The sequence below is a fragment of the Lissotriton vulgaris genome, chromosome 5, assembly GCF_964263255.1.
Source record: "Lissotriton vulgaris chromosome 5, aLisVul1.2, whole genome shotgun sequence".
NCBI classification, from domain to species: domain Eukaryota; kingdom Metazoa; phylum Chordata; class Amphibia; order Caudata; family Salamandridae; genus Lissotriton; species Lissotriton vulgaris.
The window spans coordinates 453,634,441-453,660,788 of NC_141693.1; the positions used below are offsets into that span (position 1 = coordinate 453,634,441).

At 45.0% G+C, this 26,348-nt stretch overlaps 1 protein-coding gene across 1 annotated transcript in view; it reads left to right on the top strand.

Annotated features, from left to right (window-relative positions):
• The window catches only part of LOC147711065 (protein-arginine deiminase type-3-like), a 361,895-nt gene that overhangs the window by 117,338 nt on the left and 218,209 nt on the right, over positions 1-26,348 (top strand). The window contains exon 7 of the mRNA XM_086921888.1: positions 22,099-22,271. Within this exon, the coding sequence (XP_086778014.1) occupies positions 22,099-22,271 (173 nt within the window). The remainder of the gene's footprint in view (positions 1-22,098; positions 22,272-26,348) is intronic.

Below are 26,348 nucleotides of genomic sequence, written 5' to 3' on the forward strand. Positions count from 1 at the left end.
AAAGGCGCACTCCCGGTCAGTGCCTCAATGGAATTCGGACGCCGGGTCCGCAGCGATGACAGCCAACAGCGCAGGAAGAAGTTGATTCGGCTCCGAGCCCAGCACTTCGCAGCGGGTCCTCCGAGTCGACCTGGGCGGCGGTAGTGAGTTGCCCCAATTAGCGCTTCCAGGCACAGCGCGCTTCCCGGCAGGATGGTGATTATAGCGCCTCGGGGGACACAGCGCTGGAGACGAACAGGCAAATCCCATGCAGCACAGCGCTCGAGGGGCTCGGCACTGGGCCACAGGTCAGAACAGCGCTTGGTAGTGATAGCGCTCGTGGGCAGTCAGCAGGTCAGAGTTCTAGTGCTAGGAAGGGAGAGCTTAGCAGTTTAGTCCAGGGCAAGCTGGTTAAGCAGGTCAGGACCACACAGGGGGCACAGGCTGAGCAGGGAAGCGCGTGATGGGACACCGCCAGTACCTGGTTGAGCCCCAGTAGTCCTTTGTGCAGTTAGGTATTCTTTATGGTGCTTTATGGTTCCTGCGCCCTTGGTAAGTAGTTTCTTGGGGGGGGGTCGAGTTGGTAGCTGAGGACAGGCTGGTTCCTGTAGGTCACTGCAGGTGGTCCCTGGGTTCCCCCCTCGCCGGGTCAAATCAGTGGGCTAGGTCAGAGTCACTCACTCAGCTTGGAAGGCAGCACCTAAGCCCTGTCACTCCCAGTGGTATAGGTTCCCCCCTAGACCCTACCTCCTAAGTCTCCTGCGTAGGTTCCCCCAGCTCAGTGATGCCCCAACTAATCAAAAGGTTTCCCTCCTTTCCTTAAGTATACCTAGGTCAGATGACCACTCTCAAAGGTGGCAAATGAAGACCCCTCCCCTATTCCGGAAGGTTCCAGGAGCTTCCCTAGTCTAGCTATGGGCAGAAAAAGGCGGGCTGGGGTTGCAACAGTATCTTAAGTGCCCAGCCAGCTCCTGGCTACTAGGGTGCTACTAAAAAGACCACTCCGCAGTAGCAGGGGCCTGTGGCAGCCATGTTGGGAGAAGAGAGCACCTGCACCTTGGCATCGATTAGCAATGGTAAGGTGCCCGGAGACCTAGGTCCAACGAAAAAGAGGGTGAAAAAAACAAGGCAAGGGCAAAAAAAACGGGGAAAGACCACCCTAGGGCTGACAGGGCTAACAGGAAGGGTGCTGTTTTGAGAGGCAGGTTAGGAGCAAGCCAGTCCATGTAGCTTTGAAAAAGCAGTGACTAAATATAGCTGTCCAATGAAACAGATTTCTGTGAAATTATACATTTATAATTTTAACAAACTGGGCATCCTCCAGCACCATAATTCAATCTTTTTCTTAAGCATCATCCACATTTGTCAAATTGTCTCTGCTTGAGTATACTAGTGTTCCCCCAGACATTTCATATGCTGTGGCTTCCATTCACAAAATACAAAATCCTTTATAAGACAAGTAGACTATCTCATAAATATGCACATCGGTGTCATTGTAAATGCCTTACAGGTATTCAAATTATTTATTAACTTACAAACATTCACTAAAAGGCTTAAAATACACGAAGAACATTTGGTCAGGTCCTCTCTATGACGTGTAAGGTGTTAATTGAATTATCTTTGATGCTATTACTTTTGAAATGTAAAAATGCTGTCCAGTGTACCTGAAGAAATTTACTCTGCCATCTTCTGGATTAACACAAAGAAGTATATGGTTACATATTATTGAGCACATTTGAAGCCATGTTTTTTTAAACATGTTTGTTAAGGCATGGAAAATGCCTTCTTGTGTAACTGTAAAAAACGAAGAGCTACTCTTGAAGAGCAACACTTGTACTGTTAGTCTGTGTGCTTTCTTTCATAACCTGCTAGTGGGAGACCTCTTCCATCTTTTACTTGGAGAAGAACACTATATCCTAGCAATTAATACGAAAAACAAGAGGCTGAGACATATGTTGAGTCTCCTCCATGCCCTGCTTGAAACACATCTTCATATTACCCATGAGTTATCCTTGATTTTTCCGTTCTGGGAAGATGTCTACAACAGCTACAAGTGACGATTAGTAGGTCTGTGAAATTTAAAGGAAGAGTACTGAGGGGGAAAGCATCTAATGAGGCTTGAGAATCTATAATATGTGGTAAGACAGCCAACTACTTTATGACTGTACAGTAGAGAAAAGAAAAGAGCACAATATTGCAAATACAGCAATTTGACTAGGGGCAGGCGCATGTCACAGGCATTTTGGCAGCATTCTTGGGCACATAAGGGCTGGTACAACTTTGAAATCACCACAATGAATAGGGCAGAATTCTAAAGTCAAAAGAAGATGGCATTACGTTAAAAGATTTCAGGACGGGTGACAAAGCATTCGGTGTAGTAGCCTCACGACTCTGGAATGATCTTCCCCTGAACATCAGACAAATTAAATCTCTGCTTCCATTTATGAAAAGCTTAAAGACCTGGCTCTTCCCTAGGGATGAGTAAAATGAGCTCCCCAAATCAGCGAAAAAGGCCATCAGTTCTGCTCAGTGACAACTTGGCAAGTCTCAGCGCCAGGATACCCGTAGGGTGACAGTTTTGCGCTATATAAGTTTATGTTACTATTACAATTACCCCCCTTTAATGACATTTAATAGTATATTCAGCTAGTCACAGTTAATAGTGCTATTGTCTGTAAATAATTCAATGTTCAACACCGTGGCTCCTGAGTGGGCCCATGTAACATCATGAAGCCATGTGGTGTCCCTATCTTCTTGGGACAGTGTAAGCCTTGTATACATATTTTATCCAAGCCTGCCTGGATAAAGTAAAGTTGTGTGGAAACGTTACTTATCCCCATGCCCTGGCCCTTCCCAGGGTGTACAAATTGTCAGGAAGGTAAGGTGCAGACGTCTGCTCCCCCATCGGCAATATACCAGGGCACTGGCCTTTACCAAGGGCTCGCTTAAGTACTGCAGAGCAAGGTAAATGATTTGCAAGCTGGGCAGCACTAGGTACCTACTGGGCAGCATCCCTAGAAGAGGGATAACAAATGCAGTTATCACCAACTGATCTGCTCAGAGTTTGGCGCGTTGCTGTCCTGGTGAATTCTTCTAGCCACCAAGAGTGTCCTGTTAGCCCCTTTTGCCTCTGTCGGTTTGGTGTTTTTCAGGGAGCTATTTTCAACACTCACCCTCCAATGAGAGAGAGCTCAGGGCCTGCCCTCCTGTCCTTTAGCTTCCCACAGTCTACTGGTAAGGCTTCTTGGCTACACCCAGAATCTGTTCCTTCTGCTTTGGGTCCTGGTACGTCTTCTTGGCCCATGGCCTTCCACAGTAGCACCATGTGGCCCTCAAGGTAGATTACTTTCTCTATCTACTCTCCTCAGGCTCCCCAGCCTCCTGCCCACTTGTAGGGTCCCTATGTGAAGTTATGTTAACCCAACTTATATAGCGCAACAGCTGCCTCAGCAAAGAGGCGTCCCGGCACTGCCAGCAACAAGACATAGAGGTTAGGGCCTAAGCCGGGGGGAAGAGATAGGTTTTGATAGCCTTCTGAAGCATCAGATAGTTGTCCAGACAGCGAATCTAGGAGGCGGTGACCATGCATTGCCCCGCGGAGCACAAAAGGTGCAAAGGTGTATAAGGCACTAACAGATTGGCCAAGATAACTGGGGAGGAGGACTTCAGAATTTTAAGGGCCAGGCAAAGGGTCTTGAATTCGATAAGCTTGGCCATAGGTAGCCAATGTAACCGTCAAATGACACCAGTTGTTCGGCAGCTTCTGGGGAGCCCAAGCAGGGCTCTGACTACCGAATTTTGGACACTGTGACGTCATCCTTATTAGCCCCCAGGTAGAGTGAACTGGCGTAGTCCAGCCTTGACAAGATAGCCGCTTGGACAGTCATTTGTCCGGTGGACAGATCAAAGTACCCCAACAGGGGTTTCAATCCCCAAATTAAGCCAAAACACGTGCCAGCCTCTTTCATGGTGTGATCTTGAAAACTGAGGGTCGAGTCAATCCACACCCCTAGATTTTTCACCACCAACTTAGGTGTAGGTGGGCACCCAATAATATCCGGCCACCAATGCTCACTCCAGAACCCGGTGTCTATCCGCACCAGCAACACCTGAGATTTGTTGGCATTGAGCTGGAGGCAGTTGGCAGTCATCCACTCCGTGACTGCCGCCAAACCACTCTTAAATTTGGGGGCGTTCCATATAAAGTTGTCGGAGAGGACCACCACCAACTGTGTGTCATCGGCATAGGAGACAATGGAGAGACCCCAGTCCCTGGCCACCACAGCCAAAGACTGAACATACAGATTGAACAGTGCAGGACTCAGAGCAGAGCCCTGTGGCACACCCTGTCTGATAGACTGGACACAAGAGAGAAAAGGCGGAGCGGTCACCTGAAATATTCTCTCAGAGAGGAAAGATCCAAAGCACTCTAGAGCTGAATCAACGATACCGGCCTCCTCCAGACGCGGTAGTAGAATCTGGTGGGAGACTGTATCGAATGCAGCGCTAAGATCTAACAGAATCAGTGCCGCAGTGTTCCCAGCATCCAGAACGGTCCACAGATGTTCGGACACAGCAAGGAGAGCAGTCTCAGTGCTGTGCCAGGGTGGAAACCATTCTGCATGAGATCCAGAATACTTTGACTATCCAGATTAGAGTGGAATTAATATGAGCCTCTGTAATCTTAGCAGCCCAAGGTAAGAGAGAAATCGGACGGAAGCTTTCCAATTTGGCTGGACCCAGTGAAGGTTTTTTAAGAAGTGGGACCACCATAGCCTGTTTCCACAGCCTAGGGACCACAGCAGTGGAGACAGAGGCATTAACCACCTGGCACAGAGGTGCCAAGAGCAGAGGCAGCGAGTTCATGAACTGGTTTGGCTTAAGAGGGTCTGCAGGAGAGCCAGATTCAACTTTGATGCATAGCAGACAGAGCTCATTCTGAGAGACCGAGGGAAAGGCCATGAGAGTATGGGTAGTACAGGGTGTGTGTATAGGACTAGGGCAGGCAGAAACCAAAGGGAAGGATCTATTTATAGTTTACACTTTCGTAACAAAGAAAGTAGCAAGTTCCTCACAGTGCTGCTTAGATGAAATCACTGACGCCGCAGGGGGTTTCCTTAGTTTAAGATCGTTGAGTATTTTGAAAATAAATATGGCTGGGTTGCTGTTGGACTTAATTTCAATAGCATAGTATGTGTCCAGAATGAGTCCGGTTACCCCTTTCAGACTGCTGTACCACATTACCCGTGTTCAGAAGTTAAAGGTGAACCCTGTCCTCCAGTATCCCAGCATTTGCTCACCTCTATTTCCCCCTGAGGGAATAGCAAGGTCAATGCTCATGGATGAATTATTCTAACCCCTGCATGCCAGCTGGACTCTGATGTGCTTGGATCTCCTTTTCCATCTGGAATCAGAAGTAATTGAGTCCCTCTCTTCTGGAAGAGGCAGATCTCACAGAAACCTCTTCTTCAGCGGAAGTCACCGCCAGGGCTGCCTTCTTTCTGTGTCATTCCTCCGAGCTCTCAGAATGTTCTCAAAAGTCTACCTGGGACAGGGACTTTTAACTTTGGGCAGAAAGCCCCAGAAAGTGGGAACATTCGGCCAATCCAAAGATTACGCATCTTCACTACAACCCTTTTTTCATCTCGTGCACAGCCTCTTGGGACCTTTCAAAATGGCCACCTCAAGTGGTCAATGGCCACAGCTCCATGTAAGCTCAAAGTCCAAACTGCCACTGCCAAACTGATTCCTTCCCACCAAAACATGGAGAGTGTGGAAGCTAGATACAACTGCTATTTCTCTGGGAAGTGCTTTCTCAGGCTGTCGGTCAGTGTGAATGGAATTACTGTTAGAGGCTGGCCTGGTATATGATGTACACTTATTGAAGTGGACAACCTGCACCATTCCAGACAACCCTTATGGTGATTTAGGAGGTCTAAGACAACCATAGAAGTCTCTCTATGTGGTAGCTATGGAGAGCAGCCTTCAGGCTTAGTCCAGAAGGAGTGTAAAGCAGCTTGTTTTACCAGAACACAATCTTTTTCTTTTATATTTCTTTTTATTAAAACAAGGCATCAATAAATACACAGGTGCTTAGTACAGAAGAGGATTGCTCACAAATTCAAAATGTGATACAATAAATATTGGCGAGAGGGGGGGAGGGAGCACAGATATAAAACATATTAACATGTAGGGGTCGGGGGGGAAAGCAGGGCATCAAAGACAACAGTTGCAGGTGGTACACAGATATTTCCTCTGTACTGATTCCATGGACCCCAGACATTATTCCACTTCCGAGGGCGACCTCTTGCCAGATAAACAGTTTTGTAACGGAACATACACCAATTCATACTTTCCTTCCACCCCTCTATCGTAGGCGGCCTTTTAGAACCCCAATGCTGGCTATATTTTGCTTAGCTATCATGGCCCCTAGAGTAACCCACTGAGTTTGTGCAGTGTTCAGGTCCGTCGGTTCCCAAATATTCAATAGACATTTCCTTGCTTCCGGCAAGAGAGCCACACCCGTTAATTCCTGCATAACATCATGGACAGTACCCCAGTAGTCTACCATATATCGACATTCCCACAGGATATGAAGAAAAGTCCCCAATTGACCACATCCACGCTTACACAGACCTTCCTCCGTTAAACCCATTATAATCAGACGTGGACCAGTGACATAAACCCTATGTAGTATTTTCAAATGGACGAGAACCAGTCTCGCCGGAATCGCGACTTCTTTAGGGGAAGAAACTGCAGATTGCCAATCTTCGTCATCAATTTCAATACCATCTCACGTCCACTTGTCCCTCAAATCTACTAAAAGATCCGCTCAGTGAATTATCAGTTTTTTATAGATGAGAGAAATGGTGCTATCAGCCAGATGCCCATCTAGTATTCTGTCTTCCAATGGGAATGCCTCTGGTATCTCTTCCCCTTCAAGGAATACCGACATCAATGCATGTCTCACTTGCACATAACGAAAATACTCAGTCCCACTTAGTTCGTATTCAGTTTGTAATTCAGCAAATGACTTAACCCTCCCCTTTGCCCAAATATTGCCCACAGTAGTAATTCCTATCAAGTCCCATTTGTCAAAACCTTTTGTGTTCCATAGCCTGCCCAACCTATCAGATCCAAATAGCGGAGTAGCCAAAGTCAGGCGGTTTTTCCATCCCAATGAGCTAGTAACATCATGCCATATACGTACCGCCACTCTGGTAGGTCCCATCAGACTTTTCTCTATGGACCTGGTATACAACGCTCTATTATAATTACCACCAGGGAGCAGCCAGATTTATACATTGCGTATCCCGGATCCGTATTGGACCCGTAGGTACCATGATTTATAGCTCCCAACTGCGATGCCCAATAGTATCTCTTGATATCAGGAAGGGCAATTCCTCCGTCATACCATGGGAGCGTCAACTTAGCCAATGCTATACGTGGTCTGCCTTCCCAAAGTAGGCTACGCTGCATTTCTTCCACTTCTCGAAAATAGCTAGCTGGTACCACATCTAAAGTGTTCTGGAGGACATAAAGAAAACGGGGTAGGGACATCATTTTAAAAAGAGCTGCATGTCCCAACAGCGAGAGCGGAAGTTTCTTCCAGCCAGCCACATCGCTTTTCAGCCGAGCTAGCTGAGGGAGAAGGTTTTTGTCATATCGAATTGTGGGATCCATTAAAACATAAATCCCGAGATACTTGAACCCTTCCTTAGCGATCTGAATAGGACAATTCGGAGGCAGGATGGGGGCGTCACCACATAATACGTAAAGATAAGATTTCGTCCAGTTTATTATCAATCCCGAATTCCTACCGTAGGAAGCCAAAACATCACAGAGAACGTTAAGGGATTTCCTGGGTGAGGTCAAATAAAGTAATATGTTGTCAGCATATAAAGAGATTCGGTCTTCGAACTGTGGAGACCAACGAATACCCTTAATCTGGGGCTCCCAGCGGATCCAAGCCGCCAGAGGCTCGAGAGCCAGCGAGAACAAAACGGGGGAAAGCGGACAACCCTGCCTAGTGCCCCACCCAAGACAAAATGGCGCAGAGACACGATTGTTCACAACAACCTGCACAAGAGGCTCAGTATACAATAGACACACCCAGCTAATTAACTCAGAACCAAAACCGAATTTAATCAAAACAGCCCATAGATATGGCCACTCCACCGTGTCAAAGGCCATCATTGCGTCCAGCGATGCTATTATGGCCGGCTCTCGCAAGGCATGCGATTTAGCCAACACCCTGTGTAACCGCCTTAGGTTCAAAGCCGTATTTCTGTGTGGAATAAATCCAGATTGGTCGGGATGTACCAGCTCACTAATGACCTTGATTAATCTATTAGACAACACTTTAGCCAATATGTTGGGTTCCGAATTCAACAATGAGATCGGCCTGTACGAAGCGCAATTAGATCTCGGCTTCCCCTCCTTATGTATCACCACTATCGAGGCCAGTCTTTGATCTTGGGGCAGCACCCTGCATTTTCGGGCTTTCAAAAACATGTCTCTCAAATAGGGGGCAATCTTGTCTGGTCTAAGCTTGTACAACTCAATTGGGAGACCATTGGGACCCATCGCTTTCCCCGAATTCAAAGAGCGTATCGCTAGGGCTACCTCATCAGCGGTAAGCTTGCTATCCATGAAGTTGCGATCCTCCTCAGTCAGACATGGAATTTGAATATCCCTCAGCAATAGACATGAATCTTCCTCCGGCCTATCTGAGACGGAAGTGTAAACTTTACGAAAATAATCCGCAAAACTATCCACTATCCCTTGCGGGTCAGTTATATGAGTCCCCTCCTCTGTCTTAATCTCAGGAACCACCCGATCCGCTCTCTCCTTCTTATCCAGCCAGGCAATCAGATTACCGGCCTTGTCCCCCACGTCTTATAGACGCCCTTGTTGTTCCCGGCTCAGGGCTCTAGCACTATCCGTGATGAGCGTCCTGTACTCAAGCTGCTTAAGTTGTAAAACATGCAATCTAGCACGGGACACCTCTTGTTCTATTTCCATTTCGATGTTTGCTATTTCCGATTCAACTCTGACGACTTCTTCCTCTTTTTGCTTTTTTACTCCTGTGATCAGGGACAAGGCTTGACCTCTAATCACTGTCTTAAATGCCTCCCACAACGAGATCGACGAGGAAACCGAACCCTCATTTTCTTGAAAATATTGCTCCAACGCTTTTAACAAATCCTTGCGAATCTTAGGATTACGCAAGTACCAAGGATTGATGGGGGCGACTCTAGCACTTGAACCCAAGGTCATTTCAAATCTGAGCCAAAGCGGCGAGTGATCAGAAAGGCCTCTAGCCAGATGCTTTACTTCAGTAATATACAACGCCTGGGCAGCCGGCACTCGAACATAATCAATTCGAGAAAGACTACCATGAGCACCCGAGTGGAAGGTATACTGTCGCTGTCTAGGCTGAAACAATCTCCAGCCATCCACTAGACCCAAAGCCTACATACAGTCAGGTAGCCATCTTTGTGCCCATCCCACGTCACGGGGCGGATACCTATCCATGGTGCCGGAGACCACGGCATTGAAATCTCCGCCCAGAATCAATAATCCGCTAGGAAGGTCCAGAACAAACTTCCCCAACTCAGTATAAGTAGTATTCTGCAGACCCGGGGGGACATAAACCGAGACCAAGGAGAGAGTGTATCCCTCCCAACGTCCTGACACCGCTATATATCGACCTCTCTCATCCGCGACGACAGAGTCCACTACAAATGGGAGAGAATTTTTAAGAAGGATCCAAACTCCCCGAGACCCCAAAGTAAATCCCGCATGCGCTACCAGCCGATAGCCTTTTCTATGCATCGCGTTACATGCATTCCCTACCAAGTGTGTTTCCTGAAGGAGGACCACATCCGGGGAATGCCTTTTGAGAAACTGCAGAACCACACTGCACTTGATTTTGTCCCCCAACCCATTCACATTCCAACTCAATACCCTTAACCCCCTACCCCCATCACGGAACATAAAGAAGGTCCAACCCTCTCCTGATCCCCGCACCATTAATGAGCAATCTTGAAATACAATGCCTTGCAAAAACACAAAAAACACAAAAACAAAGCGAAAAATGAACACTCCCCCCCGAACATCCCGTTACACTACCCCACACCCTGCACCCCTGCGTACGACTATCAAGCCCCCCCAACTTGCAGTGTGCCTGTCGCCCCAACATCTAGACTAAACTGCAAAAAAGGTAGGTCTGAGGAGGAAGGAGACCCACCGATAGCCCGTTTACCCCCCCCATATTCACTATTCTAAACATTTTGTCGGAAACATTACAGCAATAGTCCGTTACCTAAACGTCCCCAGCTCCCATGATAACAGTACTTATTCTTGTTCTTGCGAACCCCCTTCCTTATCTCCACTCTGTCTCTGGGTCTCTTGCTGAGCAGTTATAGTGTCCAACCAGTCTGCAGCGATCTCCGGCTTATCAAACAAGTAAACCCTCTCTTCGTGTTCAATTCTCAGCTTGGCCGGGTACATCATGGCGTACTTGAGTCCCTTATCAAGAAGCTTCCGTTTAACCCCCATAAAGCTCATTCTCTGCTTCTGGACAGCCTGTGTAAAGTCCAGAAAAAACTGATTGACGAGTTTTCATACTTCAAAGGGCCCCCAGTTCTGGAGGCCTGGAGGATCGCATCTCTGTCCCTAAAATTGAATATCCTTGCTTTCAAAGGCCGGGGCGTAGCACAGACACGTGGTCTTCCTCCAGGAATTCTATGTGCTCTCTCAACGGCAAAGAACTTGCTCAGGCCTTTTGGTGTAAGATGGTTGACTATTATATCTTCGACAAAGAGATCTGCCGCCTGCCCCTCCGCCTTTTCCGGCACTCCAATGATACGTACGTTATTTCTTCGGGCCCGCCCTTCAAAATCCTCCAGTCGACGGATAACCAGTTCATTTTAGGCCCTCAGAGTCCAAACTTCTGATTGTAATTCTGTTACATCATCCGCAAGACTAGCCGTCTTAATGTCCAGAGATTTCACCTTCTCGCTAGTCTTCGTGAGGTCTGTTTGGATCAAGTTAACCTCAATAGACACAGTGTCCAATTTATGAGCCTGGGTCTCCATCTTCTGCCCGAGAGAGGACTTTACCCCATCAATGGCGGCCATCACGTCTTGTAGCGTCGCCTCAGCTTCCAGGGCAGAGGTTTCTTTTGCCCTTTCTTGTGATTTTCAGTCCACTAGGCGACCCCTCAGTTTGCGCATATCGGTCCATGTTGTTAGATTGAGTATACCTTGACCCCCTAGTGGTCTTCGATATCCGTTTATCCCTTCGCTCGCCATTTTGGGACAATCCTATGTTCGTCGTCCAATTCGGGGTGCAGTGCTCAATAGTCGTTGTAGTTGGACCAATATCGAATCCTTTGCTTTCGACTCTTTATGATAGTCTGCTAACCATCTGCAGTTCCATCGTGCCCATTGATCGGCAAAGACCCCAGGCCTCAGCTCCCTCACTGGCGCGATGTACACCCAAAATCTTCGGTTTCGATTCCACAGGTCTCCACTTTGTTGAAATGTCCTCACAATATGACACACTGTCACCGCCTAGGGTCTCCGCTAATCTGAAGTGCACCCCAGCGGGGTCGCAAAGCGCTCCGGGCCAAATCAAAAGTGAAACCAAATTAAGTTGCAGGGCCTGGCCGGCCACTTCCGGTACCCAGCACTGTTGTTTTCGCACTTCACCTCGGGCACAGTGCCAACCCAAGTACCGGACATCCGAGAGAGACCGGCCTCAAACTTTCCAACTCTGGTTTCCGGGGCACGTTCGGGATGCGGTTTTCAGTATCCGATACTCCTTTGATTACGCAGCACGAATCACTTCACAGTGACCAGGATAAATGACAGGATATATTCGGGGGGCTATGGGGGTCTCGAGAGCCCTAAGCTCACGTGGCCATCTTGGATACGCGCAACGATCCTCCTCCCCAGAACGCAATCTTATAGTTATAGATTAAATGAAAAAGAACCACACCGTATTTATAAAAATATATATTTATTATATATTCCTCTCTAACATGTTTAGATATCTCCTACCAATGCACCAATGCACAATGCACACAATACTTTGCATAGCAGTCACGTAAATAGCACAGAATACACAGCGAACCCCAGGGAGGACCAAACCATATATTAGGAAAGTGGTATAAGAACCCTGACTTGGGTCAAGACAAGGTCCAGAGGATGTAGAAGTGCTGGGCCACCAAGGAACTAAGGAACCACCCAAGGTGAGTGACTAGGAACCCCACAGAGATCTAGGCAGTGTGGGAACACAGCCGCGTTCTTCGTACAAATCGATGTGTTAGTCGCAATTGGATTTTTAAAGAAAAAGGACCCTTCTCAGTGGACCCTGCAGAAACTCAATGGAAGACAGAAGGTTGGGGAGTCCCTCCACCAGTGGATACCCAAGTGCCCACGCTACCTAAACCAGGGAAGCCGGGTCCACTGTTGTTTCCAATGGAGGACTTCAGGAAAGTGTCTCTGCTGGAGAAGGAGAAAGAAAGTGTCCGGCGAAATCTGAAGGTGGATTCTAGTTGAAAGATAACTCCAAGCAGAGAGGTCAGAGTCTATGTCACTGAGGAGTGACCCGGAGAGCTAGAAGATGAATGCCCATTGATGTTGGGTGTTCCAGCAAAGGTGATGGTGACCTTGACTCTGCAGCTGTGAGGACCAGGTGATGCTGAGGAAGAACAGGAGACTGGCACAAGCTGTCCCACGTAGGATATCGAGAGCTTAGGGGTTGGTGTCTGTCGGAAGCACCAACAAGCCTTGGCAAATGCAAACAATGTGGATGTCGAAGAGGTACAATGTTGGGACCAGCATGGTCCAGGGGACTCACCACAAGCAGGGGAGTCAGGGCCCAGTTAATGGAGACACCTGATAACCCTCCAAATTTCACAAATTCATGTAAGAGAGGGTTCAAATTTTCAGCCGGGTTTAAAACATACAGAGTTATGTCATCCGCATATAGCGAGATCAGTAAACTACGGGTGCTAAATCCGATACCTCTTGCTGTGTGATGTTGTCTAATCCTGGCCGCCAGTGGCTCCATTGCAATTGCAAATAAAAGCGGAGATAAAGGGCAGCCTTGCCTAGTGCCACGGGAGATTTCAAATGACTCGGATATTAGGCCATTAACTCGTACTCTCGCCTTAGGTGTGGTGTAAAGCAAACGTATCTGCATTATAAATAACGGGCTAAACCCCATACGCTCAAGGATCTGAAACAAATAGGGCCATTCTAGAGAATCAAAGGCTTTTGTGGCATCCAAGAATACCACTGCAGCCCTCACATCAGGGTGGAGATAATGTAATTCTGAGAAAATTGTTCGTAGGTTGTGTGAGGTCGCACGGCCCGGTATGAACCCTGATTGGTCCGGGAGGGCAACCATCTGGAGCAGCGGTTGTAAGCGATCTGCTATAATTGTCGCATATATTTTCACGTCCACATTAATAAGGGACAAAGGCCTGTAAGAGTCCAGCGATTGACAGTCCTTGTCCGGTTTCAAAAGCGTAACAATGAGCGCCTCTCTCATGGATTCCGGCAAGATCCCTTCCTCCAGAGCTTCGGCAAAGACCGCATGAAGTCATGGTGCAAGTTCGTCCACATATGTTTTATAGAATGCCGTGGTGAGCCCGTCTGGGCCCGGAGCCTTGTTCAAGGTCCATATACCTGCGATGGACATCGTTGAACCACTTCAAGGCAATGGAGTCGAAGTATGTCTTAAGTAGGTCTTGTGTTTGCACATGGGTGGAGTCATTGAGGTTGGAATAGAATGTAGCAAACGTTTTTAAGATCTCTTCTTGTCCTATAATCACATCCCCGTCCGGGTTAACAATGGTATGCACGTATGTAGGTGTTGGTGCAGTGTTAATGAGTCTAGCCAGAGTTCTACTAGGCCTATCCCCTTCCCCAGAGCGACGTGCCTCCGCCTGTTTGCCCAAAAATTTGAGTTTGCGTTGTGCTTCTTCAGTAAAATCTAACAATTTAGCTTTGATCTGTGTTGCCACTACGGGAGTGGGGTTATCGCAAAATGATTTTTCCAAGTCCTTAATTTCGTTTTCCAGATTGTCCAGGGCACACCTACCTGACGAGCCATGCACTGCCCCCAAATGACCACCTTAAATGCATCCCACAGGACTGATTCTTTAGAGACAGATCCAGCATTATTTTCAAAGTAGTCCGCGATGTCTTGCCTAATTACTTCAATTTTGAAAGTGGATTTTGGTGACCCACTGTTTAAAATATTTAAACAAAGTGCAAGTTTGGAAGGGATAATGTTGCCAAGTCTCTTGAACAGAAATGTCGGCTCTTAAAGAAGAATTCCTTATCTACCCACACCTGGCACACCCCAATCTGGGACTTTCAGAATGAACGCTACATTATGCCAATGTTTCTATAAGATGGGGATAACAATAAGGACAATAAATCCATGTAGGAACTTGAGATGTAGATCTGACGAGACATCATTAAAGGAGACGTGTCGCATATCCCTTGTTGATGCTTGCTGCTAGGCTTTAGACTTGAATCTGGTAAGATTGTCTAGGGAAACCTTGTGGTGAACGGCTTATTTCAAACTTTCATTATAGAACAACGGAGTTGTCTTAACTAAGGCTAGCAGAGCTAACTTCTCTTCAGCAAAAAGAGATGGTCTATTAGGACCAGGAAAAGAGTCCTTCTTCTCATGTATTCTGATAAGTAGACTTTGATCCTTTTCTGAGCAGATGTAGCTATTTTATGAGACTTTCGGCTACAAGCCCTTCGCCAGTATGAAAGATTTAAAACACATTAAAACCAAAAACTACTGGAAGGGGTTGATTACTGTAATGATCATTTGTGTAGTTGTGTCCCTTCCAAGAGCAGCATTCCAGTCTGCTGGCCTGGCCAGCCCCTGGGCTGAGAACTTCCTTTGGCTGCTATTTTGTATAAAAAATCTGGATTCTCAAGTAAGGCAGCTGACACTACATAACAAGCATTGGCATAGCCAATAGGTCTCTCCTCTGGGACCTTATAAGTGTTTAGCCACGCAACAATTAATGTTGTTGCACCAAGGATATTGTGCTGCATAACTAAATACTTAGAAGGTCCCAAAAGCGAGACCTATTGACTGCAACAGTTGACTTTTTTTTAAATGCCCGTCTTTACTGCACATACTGGCACGTCAGAACTTAAAGCAACTTCATATATATCAGAAGTCTAACACGTAATAAAGTTATCACAACCTTAACAGAAATGTAAATAGTTGGCATAGTAAGTTTCTACACAGCGCTCACCCACTGCAGTCAACACTGACAGAAGTTATGCAACAACGCTGGGGCTGCCTGCAAATACAAGCACCCTTATTTAACCGAAAGAGGAAGTACCTCTAGACGCAGTGAAATGGACTTGTGCAAATGAGCAGCACATGTTCCATGGTGGACAAGCTCAGAGAAATTAGTGAAGACAGCACGTGCTGAGTAAGCAAGCAAGGAAATTAGAGCTACGATAAAATCAGGCAATGGTGTGCCGTAAGCCCCCTAGAAGTAAACAAAATGACTCGCAAGCCGAGCATGCTGTCTGAGGTGAGACCCAAAAAAGTAGGAGTGTAAAGATACAGGTCAAAACACCTGATGAGCGAGAAATAACGTGATAAACCGGGACAGCCCTAGAAAAAAACCCGCCAGCAATAAAGACAAGGGAGTGGTGTTGAAGAGGGGTTGCACTGAGGGTGATGGTCCCCAACGATTGCGACTACGCATCGGGCATGTGCATGTTGAGTATCCGGCCCTCTCAGCGAGACCTTGGAACATCGCTCTGCAGCATGCTTAAAGGAGGTACGCTATCAATGTCTTTATGCAATATCCCTCAGACCCTTACTACAGAAGGATCTAAACCAGGTCCCAGATGTGGGGCCCCCAAAACAAAAACCTTTACCCACCTGAGGCTCCGAGATCCTAGCCACGTAAACTAGCGAAAGAGGAGAAAGTCTCGCTGGCCGTTTACATACCCTCATCCTCTTCCCACGGTGACGTCACCGTAAGGGGCGTTCACACTAAGCTTGTTGCTCCTAGTTAGGTATACAGGGGCAACTGTACTAGTGTTGTGAGAAGCTGTGCTATTTTTTTGTCACAGACCTTGACTCCTCCCACCAAACTGGTCAGCCGATTTTTGCAGTAAAAAGACGGAGTTACAATTGCAAACAGCATCCCAGCAGCAGTTAAATGAGCGTAGTTGCAGCAATGCTGCTGGCAGTTAAAAACAAGCATTGGCCGCTTAAACATATGCACAGCAGCATTACATTGCGGCACTGCGAAAGTGAAAGTAATCACGGCGTGCGCAAAAGTGAAAGTAATCGCGACTGGTGACACGAGTTGTGCGCACGCTATCGACCGAAAAAAGTGCTGTGCACGTAGTGCGCGCTTGTGCGCGTTCTAGCAAGCTGGTGGCCGGCAAGGTACAGCTTTTTTAAGTATTTGGATGTATTTGGAAAAATGTCTTGGAGTGAGTAACTGGAGGTGTATCCAAGCTATAAGTCTTGAGTTTTTTCGTAACTTCACTGTAGTCAGTGTGTTCGGATCAATACTGAAAGGAGGCCAGAACCTCAGAATCAAACTTATGGTTAAACTTGTACAGATTTCAGAGTGTTCCTGCCTAAACCTTCGATTAAAAGAATAGACCAATTATTGAATATAAATGAAGGAGAATGTATCCTTTACCTCACTTAGAGCCTCATTTATTTAGGGCTGTTTCTTAATCAGTAAATTGCTCCATCATCCTGACGGGGGTTTCATATGCCAAATTTTTAATGACCGGCAAGCTGATGGCCATTTCTAAAGAATGGCGGTTCCTCTCAATTCTCTTTACAATTTGAGGTGCATCTCTGTCAAAATGACAGCTGTGCATCAGACTGTTTCCTTTTTTTCCTAAAAGAAAACCAGAAAGGGGATTTTCTTTTTGAAATATAAAAAATAAAATTCTCCCCAAAGTATGGGAGTCCTCTTTCGTGGTGAGGGGAGCATTTAAATGTTTTCACTGCCACTTACCACCAGTGTTTTCTTTGCAGTGAAAACTGACCTCAACTTTGTCTTAACTTAATTAGGTGGGTATGATTTAAGATCTGCCTCTTATGGCCCTTACTCCATAGTGCCATCAGAGAGGTTTAATCACAGTGAACACAGAGTAGTCTTCACCGTGATTGAACCTAAGGTCCGCCACAATCTTGGCGGTATACATATCCTGTCATTGTTACAACCGAGTACTTGTACGGACAAGATTTAAATCAGGTCAGTGAGTACACATTAATATTTTCAAAAAACCCTAATAGTCCTACCTTTCACTTGGCCAAGAGATGAGTTTTGCACTATACTGAAGCTTATCTTAATCCTCTCCAGGACAGGAAACTTGATCAGAGGTCATGTGAACAAGGAAAAGAATTGCTTGAGCCTATTGTTTTACTTGCTATAAAGATCACAAAGCCCTGGCATGGGCTTCTTAGACCTTTTGTATTTAGTGTGCTACATTTGCTCAGTGAACAAGGCTAGGGATTTGTTTTGTAAAATGAGCGTCATGAGGATTTAGCTACACTGAAAAAATGTCATAAAATGTTTTTATACCAGTACATGAGAAGGTCCTGTGCCGCTATCTAGTGACATTTTTTAGGATTAGCCTATTTATACACACATTGGTAAGCTTCTGAAATGTGCTTTGTGTCTAGTTATTTATGGATTTGTTTTTGTAAAATTGGTAATAAATGATGCATTAAATTGTATTGGATACCTTCCCACAAGATCCCAATTACCTTACATTAACATGGTGATAAAGCACTCAAACTGTGCAGAATGTTTTTATAGAATAAACCCTATGTTACACTTTTAGCAAAAGTGTTCTTTTGTTAATGTTAATGTTAATGTTAAAATTATTTCTATAGCGCAACATACACCGGATAGGCTTCTTGGCGCTTAGGGACAGGGCACTGCGCGGAGGTGATTTAGATGGAATAGGCTGACGTGAAAAGCTAGGTTTTAAGATGCTTCCTAAATTGAAAGTGGTTATCAATTAGACGTAGGGAGATGGGAAAAGAGTTCCAGAACTGGGGGGCCAGGGTTGACAAGCACAGCCCGCCGTGTTTGTTTCGTTTGTATCTTGGGGTACTCAGAAGGCAGTGGCAGGACGATCTAAGGGTGCGGGAGGGACTGTATTTCTTAATTTTGCTAGATATGAATGCCGGGCCGGTGTCCATCAAAGCTTTGTGGACAATACAGCCTAATTTGAATGCACAGCGTTGGCTCACAGGGAGCCAATGTACTTGTTGAAGCAGAGATTTAACATGGTGGCGAGAAGAGAGTTGGAAGATAAGCCTGGCTGCATGGTTCTGTATCAGTTGTAAGCGTTGTACTTGATAGGCTGGGATGCCAACATACAGAGAATTTGCATAATCCAGTCTGGAAATAATTAGCGCCTGGACTACCAAGGTGGCTGCCTCTTTCAAGAGGAATCTTTTTATCTTCTTTATGTTCCGCAGCGTGAAGATGCAAGCCGAAACCACTGAGTTGATTTGAGGGTTCTTAGATAGATCCTTGCCTATCAAGATCCCCAAACTCTTCGCCGTTGCTGCCGGAGCAGGGGGAGAGCCCAGGTGGATAGGACAAAAGTTGGAGTTCCAGGGACTGTTGTTGCCACCAGTCAAGATCAACTCTGTTTTGTTCGGGTTTAGCTTGAGTTGGTTCAGGTTCATCCAGTTGCTAATGTAAGTCATGGTATCCCGTAAGTGGGATTCAGAAGAATTGGAGGAGTGTAGAATAAAAATTAGTTGCAAATCATCTGCATAGTTGAAAACTTGCACCTTCCTCTCCCTCAAGGCAGTGATCAAGGGTTGGATGTAGAAGTTAAACAAAAGGGGAGATAAGGAGGAGCCCTGTGGGACTCCGCAAGGGAGTCTGCCTTTTGTGGAGCAGTAATGACCCAAACGAACAGATTGAAACCTGTCTGACAGGAACGATTGGAGCCATTTCAGTGCTTGACCTCCGACCCCTGCACTTCGGACACGGTCGACCAAGATGTTGTGTCGACCATGTCGAATGCTGCCGAGAGACCAAGAAAAATTAAGGCCTGTGAGATATTTTGATCTGCTCCTCTGCGAAGATCGTCCATGACCGACAGGATGACTGTTTCGGTCGAATGGGCGGGACGAAATCCGGCCTAGTTAGAATCTAAAAGCGAGGATGCTTCTACAAAGGAGCTCAGGCAACCTGCTACATGGGACTCCAAGATCTTGCCAAGAAACGGTAAGAGGGAGATCAGGCGGTAGTGACTCAAGACCAGGGGGTTTGCACCTGGTTTCTTCAAGATAGCAATAATCTCTGCCACTTTAAAAGACTCCGGGACCTGTCCACTGCTAAGAGAAGAGTTAGGAAGAGAAATAGGGGGATCAGGGTGGGCCGTGAAAGCTTCACGCAAAATATGGGGAGGGCCGCTGTCGAGAGGGAGCCTGACTTAACTTTAGTCATGAGGTCAGAAAAAGAGTCAAAAGTGATAGGTGAAAATATATTGAGAGCAACAGGGGTTTGACTACTGGGACTAGGAGTGAAAGAAATGTTAGAATGGGGAATGCTTGATTTTATTACAATAATTTTATCAAAAAAATAGTGATTTAGTGAATCAGAGCTGCTGAGATTGCTCGGGCTGTGCCGTTACTCTGGCCGGGCTACTTAATTCCTCGACAATAGCGAAGATTTCCTTTGCCTTATTAGCAGAATTCGCAATTTTTGCGGAGAAATGCTCCATTTTGCAAACCAGTATGGAAGATTTATATGCTCTGAGGAGGAGTAAATAGGTTAGTTTAAGTTCGGGGTTGTAGTGACATCTCCACTTCCGTTCAGCTTGACAAAGTTTTAATTTTGCTTCTTTGAGCTCTGGGGAAAACCACTTTTGGGCGTCGTAGGGTCTTTGTGATTTTTTTTTTTATAAGGGGCCACTGTGTTACAAGCATTCTCTAGCCAGACGGAAAGATTGGTAGCCTGATTGGAAGTTGAGCAGTCTTGAGTCAGGGGGGCTGTGTTGGCTAATATTGTGTGAAATTGCTCAATATTAGCTCGATTCCAATTCCTGGCTGTCAAACTGCCTGGTTTAATGGAAGTACCTGAGCTGATAATCGGGGTCGTGAACATGATCAAGTAGTGGTCGGACCATGCGCTAGGAATAATAGTTATAGGAGAGATGGTTAAGTTCAGGGTCCACACTTGGTCTAAGATTTGGCCTTTGTTGTGCGTGGCCGAGTGTATCTGCTGAATGCAGTTTAAGCTGACCAAGGTGTCTGTGAAGTCACGAGATAAAGAAGCTTCCTTGCTGTTCTCTGGCCAATAATTGAAATCGCCAACTATCAGCACCATTGTGTGGTTGATCACAAATTGTGCAGTCAAATCCCCAAAAATCTGGGGGAAATTTGGCATAGGGTAAGGTGGGCGGTAAACCACCATGCATACTAGGGAAAAGTGGGGTGATTCCAGTTTTATAGTTAAAATTTCAGTATGTGGGATTTGGGTGGTGGACAGTGAGGTAAACTGTTGCATTTTGTTAATAATAGCGGCTACCCCCCTCCTCTTCTACCAGCTGCTCTATCCAGCTGCAAGCTGTAGTAGGGTTCGGCAATAGCCGCTAGAATATCTGGGGTGGATTCAGGCGTGAGCCATGTTTCCGTTAAAAATAAGATGTCCGGCCTGTTAGTGTCCAGCAACGAAAAAAGCTCAAGCTAATGTTGGCATAGGGAGCATGTGTTTCAATAGTAAATAGACAGATTGCTGCTCTTAGACATGGCCGGAGGCAGTTTAGTATCGCTGTTTGCTTAGGCAGCTGGGTAAGCAAGCTTGGAAGGTTGAGCACTGGTGTGACTTGTGTGGTGCTGAATAGGGCAGTCCGCCAGTAAGCCATGGTGCTCCAAAGTGCACTTCAAAGTGTCGTCAATCTCATACTCCTCTTGAAAATACTCTAGTTGGTCTATTGAGTAAGTTTGTGTACGGGCATGGTGACGGGCCCCTGCCCCGGACTGCTGTGGACGGGTGCAGTCGGGCTTGCCTTTGGCGTGCCGCCGGCGCCCCCGCTGCGCGTGTCCGCTGCGCGAAAGGCCACACACCTGTTTTTATGGGAGAGAGACGGCAACCACTAGACCGTGCTCTCGCAGCCCACCGGAAGTGAGGGGAAGAGGAAAAGTACAGGGATAGCAAGGCCCTCCCTCCACAACAAACGAGCGAGCTTGCGGTGGACCGGGGAGGAGAAAAAGAGAGTTCCCAGAACCGGGAGAAGTAAGTACTATTAGTGCAGAGTGCAAGTTAAAATATCGGAACCCCACAATGCCCTGTAACCTGGTAGCTGCCGATTTAGTTAAAAGAAAAGCAATGTCTAAATATAAAAATAAAATGGTAGCTAACCCATTTAATTTTAAAAGCAAACAAACACACAATTGCAGCTTCACAAAGGATGCCTGTCACCTGAGGTAGTACGCCCCCATTAACTCAGTCTTAGTCATTTCTTCTGCAAACATAGAAGTAAAGGTATTTTTGTAACAGAGGTATATATGGTCGTTTCAGAGAAAATGTCTACTCGCACAAAAGAATTCAATACAAGAGAAAATGGTTTTGAAAATGTAGATTAAAGGTCCACAATAAGAAAATGCCCAGCTATCATGGAAACCTATGAAAACCCTAATATGCTATTTATCTTTGAAAGATACGAGATCTCCCAGACAAAAGGCCAAATGACATCGATATCTGCGTATTCCCAGTGGTTGATATTCCCTTTATTACCGTTATCATCTTCTATCTATACATCTTCTATATCTTTTCTCTGATCAAACTGGGTATGGTGCGTTAACTGACTGGCTTGACTCCCACTTCCTGTTGACAGCAGTTTGACAGTTTTAATTTAAAACCTCAATTACAAAGTGTATTGATTACCTTTTTTTAAGTTATGTAGGGGCTCCTCTAACACCAATTTGAAAAAAAATACGTTCTTACCACAGAAGCCTCATGGTACTTAGAGTACAATATATGGACGTGTTGAGAGAGAGTTGTTGCCACAAGCACTCTTTATGTATTGATCTCTTTTCTGATTCCAGAATCCAACTCTGGAGCCCTGATCAGGCATGTACTAGGGCAGGAAAAACTTCAGTATAAGGTTCCTCACACTTTGCCACAAAATGTATTCTATGTGGAAGGCAGAGCTTTTCCTGATGCAGGATTTTCGGGACTTGTTACCATCGGTGTAACCCTTCTGGATAGCTCTGCTAAGGTATGGTGTATTCTTATATTGTTTCTACCTGACTGACTGTATTGGGGGTGCTGATATAGGTTTACAACTAACTCCCGTGCGCAGTTTCCCCCTTTTTATATCATTTCTATTTTGGGAGTTTGTGAAAGATATTTCAAACTGTATAGAAAAGAATTTGTAATTCCTGGGGACCAAAGCACCCCTCCACAATCACATTGCTATCTTTTTTTTCCACATTCTTGGTGGCATCGGTAAGTGAACTCCAACGTATTGAGCTGACGTTCTACATTGTAGACCTATGAATGGAATGGCTGTTACCCCTGCAATTTAGGTACTGAATAAAAACATCAGCCCCATTACTCACTAGTCTGTTAACCAATGCATGGGCAGCTTTTTCCTTAAAATCTGCCAAATTAGTAGTTGGAAACATGTAGGGTAAGGGTAGAGCATGAGCTGTGAAACCATGATTCATTTTACAAACTTGGGGGCATATTATCAAGGGGGTTTATCTCCGCTGTTTTGGCTTTAAAAGCCAAGAAAGCGGAGATACAATTATCTCCCTATTACCTAGCTGTCGCTAACACCAGTTAGAGACAGCTAGTAGGAGATAGCGACCATCTTAGGCCCCACTTTGCATGTCAGTGATATTTATCACTAATGACATGCAAAGTGGGCGTGCCAAGATGTTAGTGACTGGAAACAGTCGCTAACATCGCTATCTCCTATTACCAACTTTTGGAGATATTCGCGCTAAGCGTGAATATCTCCAAAAGCTAACACCTGCCCTGAGCAGTTCTTAGCCATGTTATTCAATGGGAGGTGGATAACATGGCTAAGAGCATTAGCTCGGTAATGCATGAATATCGCTGACTTTTCAGCGATATTCATGCATTGCGGCCGATTTTTATCGCATTTGCGATAAACCTTGGTAATACCAAGGTTTATCTGCAATAAAAATCGCCGCAGCTCAGCGGTAAATTTTTGTCTCTAACCAAGCAATAGCGATAATTATCGCTATTGCTTGGTAATATGCTCCCTTTATTCTTTGATTTTGCTCTTTGAGATAATTTCAGATGGTCCACCAGCACTTATGAAACTCTGGGCACAAATAGCATGCCAGAGCCAACAAGGCGACCACATTAGACTTTTCCCTCCCAGACCATACACTAAACTACGGACATTGATTCATGGCACACACACCAAGTAATTCCAAAATGCAACTCTTGCAAACAGCTCAAGATTCCATTCTATTTCTTACGTACACTGATTACTGACACTATAGCTTCATCACAACCAGAATACATTAGTCACAAGACAGGGTATCATACTCAGACTGCTATATTTTAGCTTCCTTCTTTCAAAATCCCAGCATCATTTTTCTTTTATTCATTTAAGTTTTGAGACTTCAATATAGCTATGTTCAGGTGTGCTTTAATTTGCTGTAAATTGATGAACCACGTAGTTTCTGTAAGATTTACAATGAATGAATTCGCACATTTACAATAAAAAAATGGGACCATTGAAGTAAGTACCTATTAAATTGTTTGTTATGATTTATGTTCACATCCTTGAAAAGTCGCAAGCTTGCCACCTACAGGGGTGACAAAACACTTACGAGATGTGATTAAGGGCTAGATGTATCAACATACCCTTTTGCGATTACCAAATAGCGATTTTTAAGGAATCGCTATTTGGAAATTGCAAATTGGCATGTATGTAGAAAATCGCTATTTTTTAGCAAATCCTTAAAATTCCTTATTTGCGATTAGCAAATTGCTAATCGCAAATAAGGAATAATTTCCCATTCATTTCTATGGGCCAGGAGGCCCATAGGAATGAATGTGAAATTATTCTCAATTTGCGATTCTCAATTTGCGATTCGCAATTTGCGAAACGCAAATTGAGAATAATTTCAAGGGTGCAGGGGTGTCTCAAGAACATCATGCTGCACCCCTGAAAATGACATGTGTGCTCATATGGCGCACATACATGCCCTAAGGGCATGTATGAGGGTCACATGGCACCTTTACAAATTGCATAAAGTGCATTTGTAAAAGAATTTGCAAATTACCACCAACTACAAGTTGGTGGTAATTTGCGATTTCTTAACCAAAATTCGCTAAAATGAAATGTTTCATACTTAGGGCTAGATGTATCAACATACCCTTTTGCGATTTCCAAATAGCGATTTTTAAGGAATCGCTATTTGGGAATTGCAAAATGGCATGTATGTAGAAAATCGCAATTTTTTTGCGAATCCTTAAAATTCCTTATTTGCGTTGAGCAAATTGCTAATCGCAAATAAGGAATAATTTCCTATTCATTTCTATGGGCCAGGAGGCCCATAGGAATGCATGTGAAATTATTCTCAATTTGCGATTCGCAATTTGCGAATCGCAAATTTAAAATAATTTCAAGGGTGCAGGGGTGTCTCGAGGACACCCTGCTGCACCCCTGAAAATGACATGTGTGCGCATATGGTGCACATACATGCCCTAAGGGCATGTATGAGCGTCACATGGCACCTTTACAAATTGCATAAAGTGCATTTGTAAAAGAATTTGCAAATTACCACCAACTACAAGTTGGTGGTTGTTTGCGATTTCTTAGCCAAAATTTTCTAAAATGAAATGTTTCATACATAACATTTAAGAAATCGCAATTCGCGATTTCTTAAATGCTTGCGCAATGTTAAGGAATCGCAAAATTTGCGATTCCTTAATATTGCTAACTTTTTGCATGATACATCTCATTTCCCGTTTTTCTTGTCGCAAACGCTGCTATTTTACGAATCGCAGCGTTTGCGACAAGAAAAAAGCTTGATACATCTACCCCATAGCATTTAAGAAATCGCAATTCGCAATTTCTTAAATGCTTGCTCAATGATACTGCTTACTTTTTGCATGATACATCTCATTTCCCGTTTTTTTGTCGCAAACGCTGCTATTTTGCGAATTGCAGCGTTTGCAACAAGAAAAAAGCTTGATACATCTACCCCTAAATCCGAAATAAAGTCACGCAACGAGCTAATTAAGAATCACATTAAAAAAAATAATCACAATGTAAATCATTGTTGTTTGATGTGATCACTGTTTGATGTTTGTAATATTAATCATTGTTTCAAGCCCTTCTCTTCACTTACCCTACATGTAAACTGTTTATTCTGTTGACACAGGGAGGGAAACAAACCCGTATTTGGAGTGTACACAAACTGAAAACGTATTTTGCATTACAGATAGTGACAGGTAGAAGTAGTATGCAAATTAGTAGCATAATATCTAAACCGGCACTGCATTACAACTGGGATCTAGTCTGAAGTTGTCTTCAAATAGTACCTGTAGATGAAAAGCTCATTTGCATGGGGTCCTTTTATGTTTTATTCTTAGGTCTGTCAACTGCGGTTCCCTGACTCAACTCGCTATCCCCTCTGCTCCTATTTGCCATGGTCACATTTCCCAATCAAGCTTATGGAATAGAACCTTTTTGGATAGCTTTTGAATGTTGGGTGTTGTTTTGTGTTTCGATCTGTATGTTTAGAAGGTGGCGAAAGTGACAAATGTGTCAATTGGAAATGTGCACTGCATCGTGGGTAAGGGAATAACCATAGTTTTCTGTTACCTGGTGAGTGGAAAGATAGACACTACAGGAACGAGGTAAAAGAATCAATAAATAGTACTAGCAGTAAAGTAGAGTTTTTAAAATTTTCAAAACGAACGAGAGGGTATCCATTTGATTTCAAGGGAAAGACGTGGACCGAGAGAGGTTAGAGCCAGGCTCCCAGCCCTTGAATGCTTAAGCCTCGGAATAATGAGCAGAGTTTGAGTGTTTACTCCTGCTCTTCTAGAAGGCACCTTCTATTAAAGTAATATGAGAGTCGGATTTTGTCAGTGTTGTAATAAACTCTGTTCATGAAACAGAGTGTCTTAAATTGAATACTCCGTTTCTCTGAAAGCCAGTGTAGTGTCCTTGTGATCTTGCTCACTGGGTGATATTTTTTTGTTCTTGCATACTAATAGCATTGCAATATTTTGAATTCTTTGCAGCTTATCAGTCAAATAGTCCACCCATCCCAAAGAAAGGCTATTGCAATGATCAGTT